The sequence below is a fragment of the Lepus europaeus genome, chromosome 1, assembly GCF_033115175.1.
Source record: "Lepus europaeus isolate LE1 chromosome 1, mLepTim1.pri, whole genome shotgun sequence".
In the NCBI taxonomy this organism is placed as follows: domain Eukaryota; kingdom Metazoa; phylum Chordata; class Mammalia; order Lagomorpha; family Leporidae; genus Lepus; species Lepus europaeus.
This window is the reverse complement of record NC_084827.1, coordinates 54,089,767-54,102,196: the sequence shown is the minus strand read 5'-3', so window position 1 is coordinate 54,102,196 and position 12,430 is coordinate 54,089,767. Positions and strand designations below refer to the sequence as shown.

The 12,430-nt window shown below is 36.7% G+C and overlaps 1 protein-coding gene across 1 annotated transcript in view; it reads left to right on the top strand.

Annotated features, from left to right (window-relative positions):
• Positions 1-12,430, top strand: part of PCLO (piccolo presynaptic cytomatrix protein) — a 623,081-nt gene that overhangs the window by 529,282 nt on the left and 81,369 nt on the right. The window contains exons 17-20 of the mRNA XM_062178496.1: positions 2,939-3,032; positions 4,267-4,338; positions 6,023-6,203; positions 8,308-8,502. Of these exons, the coding sequence (XP_062034480.1) occupies positions 2,939-3,032; positions 4,267-4,338; positions 6,023-6,203; positions 8,308-8,502 (542 nt within the window). The remainder of the gene's footprint in view (positions 1-2,938; positions 3,033-4,266; positions 4,339-6,022; positions 6,204-8,307; positions 8,503-12,430) is intronic.

The window sequence follows — 12,430 nt, the reverse complement described above, 5'->3', positions numbered from 1 at the left end:
ATAACTTTAACATTATAACTTCTTATGATATTAATGTAGATCATATATATACATATATAGTATTACTTCCCATTATTTTGATTTTATATTATGATACATAATCTATCTACAAATTTTTTGATGAACAGAGATTTATCTAGGGGCCAGCGCCATGGCTCACTTGGTTAATCCTCCACCTGGGGTGCCGGCATTCCCTATGGGCACCGGGTTCTAGTCCTGGTTGCTCTTCTTCCAGTCCAGCTCTCTGCTGTGGCCCGGGAAGGCAGTGGAGGATGGCCCAAGTGCTTGGGCCCCTGCACCCGCATGGGAGACCGGGAGGAAGCTCCTGGCTCCTGGCTTCGGATCGGTGTATTGCACCGGCCGTAGCGGCCATTTGGGGGGTTAACCAACTGAAGGAAGACCTTTCTGTCTCTCTTTCTCTCACTGTGTAACTTCTATCTGTCAAATAAATTAAAAAAATTTTTAAAAAGAGAGAGATTTATCTAGTTTGATATATATGATATCTATTTAATTCAACTGCTGCTTACTATTCCATGGAATGAATATATTGTAATGTATTCTGTCTAAATGAAAGTTTATGAACATCTTTCATGTACACACATTGGGGAATTTCTCTAGGGTAGAAGTGGAATAAGTAGAAGTAGTATATTCTGGGTGTTTGGGTATATAACCTTCAGCTTCACTAGAGATTTACTGATTTGTCTAAAATTTTTATGCACAAACTTACACCTTCTGCCCATAACTTTGGAAGTTCTTGTTACTTTCAAGGGTTGAGAATGCCTGGCCCACAAAATCATTTGTTCTGGCCTTGTCAAGGTAACCTCAAGCAAAACTCAAAATTCAATAAATCTATAGCAGGCTAATTTTAAATTAATCATTTTATATGGCCCACAAATGGTATCATCAATATCTAAATGACCTTTGGCAGAAAAAAAGTCTCCTCCCCCCCTTAAATCATTATCCATACATTTCTGCAACATTGCAGGTTATCATGAAAGACAAAGTTGTCAAATTCTTTTCTTTTTACATGCAAATGCATTGCCCAGAAGTGAGCAGATGTGCTACTTTATTACTTAAATTGGGTGCAGCTCATAGTCGCTAAAATGTCCGCTTTTTTCGTGAGATCTAGGGAGTGTGGTTCTCAGTCTTGGCCTCACACCAGACTAACCTGGGAGCTCTCTAAAGTCCTACTGCTCATACTGATTAAATCAAACTCTCTTAGTGGGTGCAGGAGGGAGTGGATGAAGTGTGGACATAAAGTGCTGACAGCTTTCCTTCCCTACCCCCAGAACTCAGATCAATGGCATTATGCAGTCAATGCTGGAATTTACTGCTGATTAGAGAATATAATCAGAGGAGAAAAGGAAAATACTTGGCTGTAGGGGTCTCTAAAAGTGAGTGGTGAACTGGGGTTTTATTCTCAATAACTTTATCCAAAATGCATAGGTGAATTAGTGGCTGGGCAGTAAAATAGGGCATTCCAGGATATGACTGTGCTTGAGACCAAGAATGTAGCAAGAGCTACTCTGGTTGTAGCTTGGAATAGAATTGCAGCTTGCAAGTATCAGGGCCCAATTCCTTTTGGGCAAGGCCACTTATGAATGCAGACACAGGTCAGGACCCTCATTTTCAGGATTCTGGAGCTCAGAGATGAAGTGTTGTCCAGGACCTGAGACATAAGCCTTGGCAGAAAATTCAGAGAATGGCAATGAGAGTTAGAAAAAGGCTTTGCCTCTGTCGGCACCATTTGCTAATAGCAGATAACAGGAGTCCAATTTCCAGCCTGGACAGCTGGTCGATGCCTGCTATAGATGTTCTGCCAAACTTCATTAGGAAATGTTTTAGAAATAAGTTGTTTTTAAACATGTAGGATATAGCTTCTTAGCTGTTGCATAGAGGGAATGAAAAAGTCAGGGATTAGTTCAGATGCTCTAAGCTATAATTCATGAGGAAAGATTTTGATTTGGTTTATCAATTATAACATAAGCTATTGGCATGAGCCAAGAATTTAGGTTTAATTAAAACTGCTTTATAGCTGCATTAAATATCATATTTCACTAAGAGTATCAGAATACACCTTAAATATGAGGTAGTGGATATTTATGGAGTTTCAGCTATAGCAACAGCCATTCTTTAGCCTTTCCTCAGTCAGGACAATCATTACTAATTTTTACAGAAAATGTGAGCTGAAATTCCACGTAGCTTTTCTGACAGCATTAGATGCGTAACGGTTGGCCGGTGCCGTGGCTCACTTGGTTAATCCTCCACATGTGGTGCCGGCATTCCATATGGGTGCCGGGTTCTAGTCCCCATTGCTCCTCTTCCAGTCCAGCTCTCTGCTGTGGCCCGGGAGTGCAGTGGAGGATGGCCCAAGTGCTTGGGCCCTGTACCCCCGTGGGAGACCAGGAGAAGCACCTGGCTCCTGGCTTTGGATTGGCGCAGCAAACCAGCCGCCGCGGCCATTTGGGGAGTGAACCAACAAAAGGAAGACCTATCTCTGTCTCTCTCTCTCACCGTCTAACTCTGCCTGTCAAAAATATAATAATAATAATAATAATAATAATAATAAAGACACGTAACTGTTGGAAAGTCAAATATTAACTTTTTATGGGTCAAGAACACATTATTGATGTTGTCATAGAGTTCCTGTAATTCAGAAAAAGAGTAAGATTTCTCAAATTATAAGATAGAATATAGTGGCATTTCTTTGGGGGAAAATCTCATTAGGGCAAATCTCACTAAAGGTGTCAACATATTTTTAAATTGTCATTGTGCATTCAACTTAGAAGAAGCCATAAGAAACGAGGATGATGAGATGATTGTTTAGTGACGTGAACCCAGATATGTTCTTTAACAATCTGTAAGTCCTTTGGCTTGACTATGAAGTCAACAGTCAAGTTGAATAATCAAGATAACTCTTTGTTTTCTTCCAATTCAGTGCTGAGTACAAGAGAAGGACTAAATATGTTCAGAAAAGTCTTAACCCCGAGTGGAATCAGACAGTAATTTATAAAAGCATTTCTCTGGAACAGGTATGTGGTGATTATTTTCTAGGCAATACTTGCAGCTAATAGAAGTATGGTGATGAAATTATTGAAGTATTGGGATCCAAATCAATTTTGCCAAACAAACAAAATGAACTGGATAAAACACATGTCAGAAATATAGCCAGGGTAGGGTGTTCAATACAATGGTTAAAGACCAGTTGGGGGACCTGCATTCTTTATAAATGACTAATATCCACACCTGGCTCTGTACCTGACTCCAGCTTCCTGCTAATGCACACCTGACCAGGGATACAGCAGTGATGTCTCAAGCAATTGGGAGTCTGCCACCCAAGTGGAGAGGCTTGGATTGAGTTCTTAGCTCCCTGCTTGGTGCTGGTCCAGCCCTGGTCATTACAGGCATTTGGGGAGTAAACCTGTGGATGGAAGAACTCTATCACACTGCCTTACAAATATGTATTTTTAAAAAATTCAAATCAAAGCCTAAGAATCTGGCAATATTTGGCTAAACCTTACAGAGGAAGGCATAATGTTGACTTGTATGAAAGATTATCACCACCAATAAGTGACGCAATGTAAAATTACATCACTATGCTTTAGAAAATATGCATTTCATAACCCTTCATGAATACCAGAAAAGAGTTGATAGTTGATAAGGTTGAATTCTTAGAGTAGAGAATACAAATCAAACAACAAAGAGAAAGTATCCATATATGACAAGTAAATTGTTATATATGGATACTTTCTCTTTGTTGTTTTTACTTAAAAGTAAATTGTCTTTCAAAGTAAGGTTTTTAATTTGTCCTCTGAAAATATTAATTTGCTTATGAAATCGAAGCTGGAAATAAATTATAATCTGTCCTTTATTTAAACCCACCCACAGAAATAATCCTATTTTTTAAATGACTGAAGCAAAAAGCCAGACTCCAAATACTCTATTGCAGTGACATTTTTGCAATGCATAAATGTCTTTAAAGAATATTTCTAGATTCTTCTATTTTAAAAAATGAGGGCTAGAAGAAGAGGACAACAGGAAATAAGTAGCATTATCATTTTGTTCACCAAGTCATGAGCCTGCTAATGCTCACACACTAGACTGGACTGAGAAATAATCACTGAAATTTGTAGTTAGTATAAATCCACATATTTTTACATTATTGAAAAGCATTGACAGAAGTAAAAATAAATCAGTCAATTTTATGAGTATAGGAAAATTCATGATGGAAAAATGAGGTTAATGCCATTTTTATTTGAACTGTAGCTCAAGAAGAAAACACTGGAGGTGACAGTTTGGGATTATGATAGATTTTCTTCCAATGACTTCCTTGGGGAGGTAAGCCTCTGATTTCCTTTTCCCCATCTGCTGCCACTGCAAACCATCATTTGCCTGAAGCACAGACCAAAGCAGATTTTCTCCAGTTTGTATAACAGCCTTTCCTGAGTAAAATCCTTTGGGAGGTAGAGTTTATTTCCTGATTTACTCTTTGAATAGATAAACAGCTTCTTCAGAAATAGTTTTAACTCTACCACTTGGGTATTTTATAGTTACTTTGCAATTGTAAGTATTAATTGACTCAATAGATATAGGGATATATATATATATATATATATATATATATATATATATATATATAATCATGCTGAGAGTCCAAATAAGATTTGCATGATCAAATTTATTATATCATAAAATTAGCTGGGTTTTCAAAATGAATTTTCAGGACCTTTAATTACTATTCCTCATTGTGTGTTCGAGTGACTTAGTGTCATATTTTAAGTTGTTTACATTTATATTATCTATAATTAAATTTTTTTTTCATCTATTATGTTCCAAAAATATGTATTTTATAAAGTTCTCTTTGTCTAAAGTAGAAGTTATTAACAGGTATAAAAATAAATTTTCACCAGGAAATCCAAGACCCTACAAAATAGGATATTCTTTTGTTAGAGATGATATAATACAGCATTTCATCTAAGTGATAATGAGGCCTTCTTTGGTTCTTAAGATTATTTATCTTCCTTTCCTGCCAAAATTAGACCATTTGACCCTCACCTTCGGGCCTATCCTGGCCCAACCACCTGGACTAATGTGGATGGTAGGGCTATTCTAGGAAGGAGTGCTGTGTCTGACTTACTGTGTCATTTCATATAACTGATTTAGTGGTTAGTCTAATGTTTACATCAACCTAGAATGTATATCCATTATGATGGTTTTATTTCTTAAATCTCCTCAAATCTAACATGTCAGCAACTGCAAAATGCACTGTTCTTATGTAACACTAAGAAAGAGAAATATGCTAACAGTGAAGGAATGACACAGTGCTTTCTCATCATCAATTGTTAGTCATCCCCTTGTTTCAGATGTTAAATACAGTGTGTTTTAAAATAGAAGAAATAAATTAACGGCTGCAGATTACCCATTTGCTTTCCTTTTGTCCCTGTTGTGATTAAAATAAAGTATTTTCAGAGTTTTAGCTAATGCAGAACTAGGATGAATTCATATAACAAAATAAAAAGTTTTCTTTCATGTAAAGATTGACATGCAACTTTCCCTTTTTATAGATCTCCTAATTATTTAGTTAGTAGTCAAAAATGCCATTTGGTTTCTGTTTTAAAATTCACTTTCGGTGAGTGAAGATGTGCATCGTTTCCTTTGATTATTGTTTATAGCACTTCTCTATTTTCCTGCTGGAAATTGGTCTTTGTTGAACTCTTTATTGAGTGAAGCCAAAAAGCCTGTGACTATACAGTAAATTAAAAATATGTTATCGCAAATAAATAAATGATTTTTAAAAATCTCATATGTTTCAATTAAATATTTGCTAAACATCTAATATGCACAAGACATTGTCACCAATATCATGGGTGAAGAAAAATGAGGAAGACAGCATCACTGGTCCTTAAAGTAGTACTGTATTCTTTGGTGTATATCCTTGAATAGATTTTAGATCATGGGAAAAAGTAATGAATGAATTCCAGCTTGATCCCTGAATTTAATTGATCTGTTGCTTTTTTTTCAGGTACTGATTGACTTATCTAGCGCATCTCACCTTGATAACACTCCCAGGTGGTATTCTCTCAAAGAACAAACAGAAAGCATTGATCATGGCAAGTCTCACTCCAGTCAGAGCAGCCAGCAGTCCCCAAAGCCATCTGTCATCAAGAGCAGAAGCCATGGTATCTTCCCTGACCCATCTAAGGGTAGGAAAATTTCAAGTTTAAAATGTATTTTGTCCCATGTATTCATTCAGCATCATCTTCTGTGTGTGTATTTAATATAAACATTGAAAGACCAGCCTGTAGAATGGAGGAGGTTGGACTACATGAGTTCCTTTGGTATTTTCTATCTCTTAAAATCCATGATTATATGATTTTAGAAAATTCATTTGTGTTTTTCCTAAAGAAAATATACACATTCCCCACTAGTTTATTATTGATTAGACATAATCATCATTACCATTTAGGAATAGTACTTCTAATTATTTGACTTTCCAGTTTTTCATAAATATAATCTTACTCCAGTAAGTATAATTTTGCATCCTGCTTTTTACTTACATCAAGATTATTTTCTCATGTCATCAAAATAATTGATATGCTGAAATTTACTTGTTTTCTAAATGTTGGGCTCACACTAACTTTTTCGTTATCTTTCTTGGATATTGGAGTCAAGTTAACTTTTTAGGCATTATTATTTTTTAAATAGCAATTCCAGACATTTGATTGGCAATGTGAACTGCATTCCCATTTGAATGAACTTTTCCTTTGGGAGGTTTACTACCTACTATCCTACAAGCAACATTAATCCACATCATAAACCGTTACTGCTTACATGGGATAACCATGTGGTATCTTATCTACCAATGGTGAAATATGCATGAGTATTAAAAATAACTTTCATATTGGACTAGAGTAGTCCTTCCTTGCCTTCTCTTCTCAGAAAACGCATCAAAATGAAAAGTGTTTTCTTGTACATGAGGAGGTAATAGGTCACAAATACTAGTGTTTTAGGAGATGGGGAATTTTTTAAACTTTTATTTAATAAATATAAATTTCCAAAGAACAACTTTTGGATTATAGTGGCTTTTCCCCCCATAACCTCCCTCCCACCCGCAACCATCCCATCTCCCACTCCCTCTCCCATCCCATTCACATCAAGATTCATTTTCAATTATCTTTATATACAGAAGATCAATTTAGTATATACCAAGTAAAGATTTCAACAGTTTGCACCCACACAGAAACTAAAGTATAAAGTATTGTTTGAGTACTAGTTATACTTTTGAGATCATGTCCAGTAGACCATAAAATTGATATGGAACACTACTGGCTACCAAAAGTACTATAGATTATTTATATATCACACTGTTTAATGCTTTTAATTTATTTATTTGAGAGGCAAGTAGAGAGAAGCAGGCACAGAGAGAGGGGGAGAGAGGAGAGACAGTGTGTGGGTGCTCCCATTGACTGGTTCACTCACCAGTGCGCACAATGTCGAGATCAGGGCAAAGCCAAAGCTGAGAGCCAGGAATTCAATTGAGGTCTCCCACACAGGTGGCAGGAATCCAGTCACTTTGAGTAATCACCATTGCCTCTTGGGATCCTCACTGGCAGGAAGCTGGAGTTAGAAGCAGGGGCCAGGAGTCAAAGTTAGCTACTCCAGTATAAGATATGGATAACTTAACCACTGGGCCGCAGATCAGCCCCTATTTACGAATGAGTACTGTAGATCAGTTATAGATTCTATTTAGCCACTCGACTCTACGCTGCTTAACACACCATGAGATCTGCAGTTTAAGACCTCCCTTTCTGTGACTACCTTAACAAACAGGTGACCTGTACATTCTCTAAAGTTGCTTAAAACAGTGATACTACAATCTCCATGTTTAATCTGCCACTGTGACTCCCAGCTCTTCATCCCACAATTTACTGTTTCTGTTAAAAAAGCAAAAACAAAAACAAAACTACTGTAGCAATGTAAGCCCATGGTGTCTTTGTGACCTCCACTAGAATTAGCAAAGGTACTTGATGAAACCAGAAGGTAAGATATTCATTTAATTAAGGCTAGTTAGAAAATACCCCTCCTTTGCAAATATATGGCTTGTCAAGATTATCATCCCTTTGCCTTTTTCCCAACCATCGTTCCAAATATTTAATCACATTCCTGTATGAGGAGTAGTTGCATTAATGAACCATAAAGACAGAGTATCCCTGTCTATTTTATATAGTTTCAAATTATGTGAAGATCAAGCTTCACCTGAGGAAGGCGGGAGCAATTGTAACTCATGTTCTACCCTTTTGTAACCAGACATGCAGGTTCCCACCATTGAGAAATCCCACAGTAGTCCTGGTAGCTCAAAGTCCTCATCTGAAGGCCATCTCCGCTCTCATGGACCATCCCGCAGTCAAAGCAAGACCAGCGTCACTCAGACCCACCTGGAAGATGCAGGGGCTGCCATAGCCGCTGCCGAAGCCGCTGTGCAACAACTCCGCATTCAACCAAGTAAAAGACGCAAATAAATTCCTCAGCATGGCAGCTTAATGTTCATCTGTTGCCTTTCTTTCCTGCTGTCCTTTCCTGTTTGCTTTCTGTTTTATTTATTTATTTTATTTTGCGTATCCCTTGCTCACTCTGTTCTCTGTCCCTTTGTCTAAGAACAGTATCAATACATAAATATGCTCTTTCTCATTTAATTTTTTTAAAAATTTACATAGACCGCAATAAAACTGGCTGTTTCTCCTTTGTTTCCACCATCCTTCCAACCTGGCTTATATTATTTGATAGCTGTGTCTGTGATGTTTGCAGGCAAAGCAGTGTTGTGCGTCCTCTTTGTGTGCGCTTCAATATCTTTTAGGATTACAGAAATTATAAGCACAAGTGGCTGCCAATGTTCCACTCATTGCACCGAAAACACACACACACACACACACATGTATTTAGAGCACAGTAGCAATGATATTCTTGTACTTAGACACACTCAAAAATTTTTAGGCAGAACAGTAATGTAACCACCGAAGTTCTAGGACAGGCTTTTCAAGCCCTGGTTAGAATCATTGGTAAATTATGCATGTGAGATGTTTTAGCTTTCCATGTGCAAAACATCCTGGTCTTCTGAAAATTCTGTGAATAAAATTGTATGTCTTATATTCTCAAGAGATACATAATACTAATATATGTATAAGCATATGGGATGAGGCGCTGTCACTGCATTAAGGAGCACAACTGGGTCCATTCAATTGGATCATACCTTGTCTATCACAAAAAGATTGGGGGTAATTTTTCCTCTACCCATTGGGAATCAAGATGTGCTATATCTGATAGCTGTGAGTCAAAGGAAAACAGTTCACCCACTTAACTGCTGTGTTTCCATTTCATTTATGAAAATTTAGTCAATTGGTATGATTGTGTGCAAACTTTGCAGCTATTTACAAAGTATAGGTGCGCTGTTAAATTTTAAGAGGTGTTGTTAGCCAGGCAACGGAGATATATTGTTGCTCTCCACATCTCCCCAGTTGTCATTTCCAAAGAAACAGCCAGTTTTAACCCCCTTTAGTGCTGTGCATGTGATGTCATTTTGGCATTTGAAAACACAACTTACCTTAATAGAACCAAAGAACACTTCTGTTTGCATGAATAACATTTAAGCTGGTTCCATCTGAGGATACATACTCTGGGTTTCCATTTCACCTACACTGCCACAGCAGCACATAAAAGCGGTCAGTCTAATCATGCCAGGAAGCAGCACAGGCACAGCATAGCAGGAGTCCTCCCCATTCAAAGAACTCAGTCTGATAATCTGCCTCCACCAGCCAATGGCAACCAAGACCAAAGCCAGCTAGCCCTCAGGAAGGTGATGTCTGATGGACCAGTCAAGCCAGAAGGAGGTGAGCAGAAAGGCCCTGTTCAAAGCACACAGCAAGAACATCCCCCAAATTTAAAGCTCTCATCTTTTAATTTTTAGAAATTGTCTGATAAAATGTGTTTATCCACTTTTTATTGTGCTTTTGTGGGCATGGCATTTTAGGACTTCATCATCACCGTGTAAGTTCCAAGATAAGTCCGTATCTATTGACTACAGTAATTTGTATTTTTCTATGCACTGGGCATCTTTTGACTTTTGTTGGGAAGTAGATTAACAGTATTCATATTGCAGACTGGAATGCATGCTACTAACCTAATTTGTTCAAGCATGACTCTAATTATGTTGCATTGTGTTAAAAGTTTAAATTGCTTACAATTCAAGTTAGTGTGCCAGTTGGAATGTAGATCAGTCTGTGTTGCATATTATTTCACATGTAACTTTTTAAAAATTCAGTGGATTTTGGAAATTCTTAGTGGAAAGTAAAGGAAAAATTGTTAATGCACTCATTCACCTTTACATGGTGAAGGTTCTCTTTGATCCTACAAGCAGACATTTTCCACTCATGTTTCCATAGTTGTTAAGTGTATCGGATGTGTTGGGCATGTGAATATCCAAGTGCCTGTGTAATAAATAAAGTATCTTTATTTCATTCATAAACTACTGGGTTCTGAGCCATTGTTATATGATGCAGTTCAAAATGAGTGTGTCAGTTTTTCTCATTTGATGCCTTGCTAGGGAGAGCTGTAATTGTAGAACATTTAGGAACAGAACAAAGTCCATGCTGGGATCATTATAAATTAGATGGAAAATTATCACCAAATAAATGCATCAGAGCTTACATTAAAATGTAAATAAATAATGGGATTGGGCTACCATAGGCAATACTTCCACCATTTCTCCCATTCCCAATCTATATTGTAATCTCAGATTCTTGGAAGGTAGAAGGCACATGTCCCTTTGCTTTGGAGATACAGCAAACCTTGATTCCATAGCTGTATTCAGAAAAAAGAGGAAACGTATCTTTCCCTACCATTTATGGAGTTTTTCCTAAGGAAAAAAAATACCAGTTTATGAAACAAATCAACTAGGATGGTAATATAATTATATTCCAATTTAATTAAAAAACAGATGAAAAAATTTTTAAAAAGATAGGATAGCTGTGTTTACCCCCTTAAGTACTCTCCAGCCCTAAAATACTTGCTTTTTCATCGTTCTATATTTACCACCAGATTAAAATCAAGTCTGAACTTTCCTGTTGCATCTCTCCTTGTTCTCAGAGAACTGAACACATGTGATACAAGTGTGCTTTTCACCCAGTTGGTCTAGTGTTTGGAAATGTGGATGTGTATGTCAGTACAGAGGTCAAACCACTAAGATGTTTCTCAAATTAGCCATATGATTAAGGAAACAATTGGCTTATATACCAGTGTAGTGTAATTCTGAATGTGATTACTCAGCACAGTTCATACCTTATCTCCGAAGCACAATTTTCCCTTTTCTTGCTAGCCTTACTAGTGCTTTTTGAAGGCTATTTAAATTCCACCTCTCACCTCTTTTTCCATCAGGTGAATTCAGTTGATTTCTTTGTGTTATTCATTTTCTTCCTTGAAATATTCCATGAATTATAAATGTCAAAGTAATCAAATGCTTCTCTTATTTCACACCTTATTTTTTATTATCATGATTTAAATATTACTATATTATATTGTTTAGGATTTTTCCTAGATATGTTTCTTAAAATTTGAGTTAGAATTTTTTAAGGCTTCTCTTTGACATGTGCTCTAATAGATATTCTTATACATTTGAAGTGCTTTGATGGAATTAAAAGTCACTCTTGGCTGAAATCACAATCAAAAGGAAACCTAGAAAACAGAGCATGAGTTTTTGTTGAATTTTGCTCTAATGGTTCCTAAATACTCTGTTTTCTAAAATATAAATATATTATGTTCCCCTGCTGATATAAATATACTAATGATTGAACTATTCATTTTGCTATGAATGAACTATTCATTCACAAACATACTAGAGGATTAAAATTTATAAGAAATGCAATGCAAATTTGTTTAAAGCATGGTGAGAAAAACTGGTAAGAGATACAAAGAACCGCAAGTCCTAGTTCATTAACTGCAGAAGTAAGTATTATAGTAATAAGTAATAAGTCCCTGGGTAGGAGTTTCCCATTTCACACCTCACAATGGAGTTCCTATAATCTCACGTACATTCGGAAAATAACACTGCCACTCTGCATCTGAATAGTTCTTCATTCTGTACAAAGTGTTTTGTCATCCATTTTCTCATTTTATCACATCCAAATGGGGTAGTCATTCAAATAATCTCATTCCTGTTAAGGAGACAGCAATCAGAAAGTCCAGGATGGGAAGACACGAGAATTTGTAACTAGAAAATTTCAGAACCTTCAAAGGAACCCTTGTCTTGTACTCCGAGGCCTTCATTTTTTTTTTTAAAACCCAGGCTCCTTTGGAATCAAACTCTCCTGATTTCAATAAAAACGAGTTCAGTTACTTATTTGCAACTTAGCACTAACGTTACAACAAATCATTTGAGGTG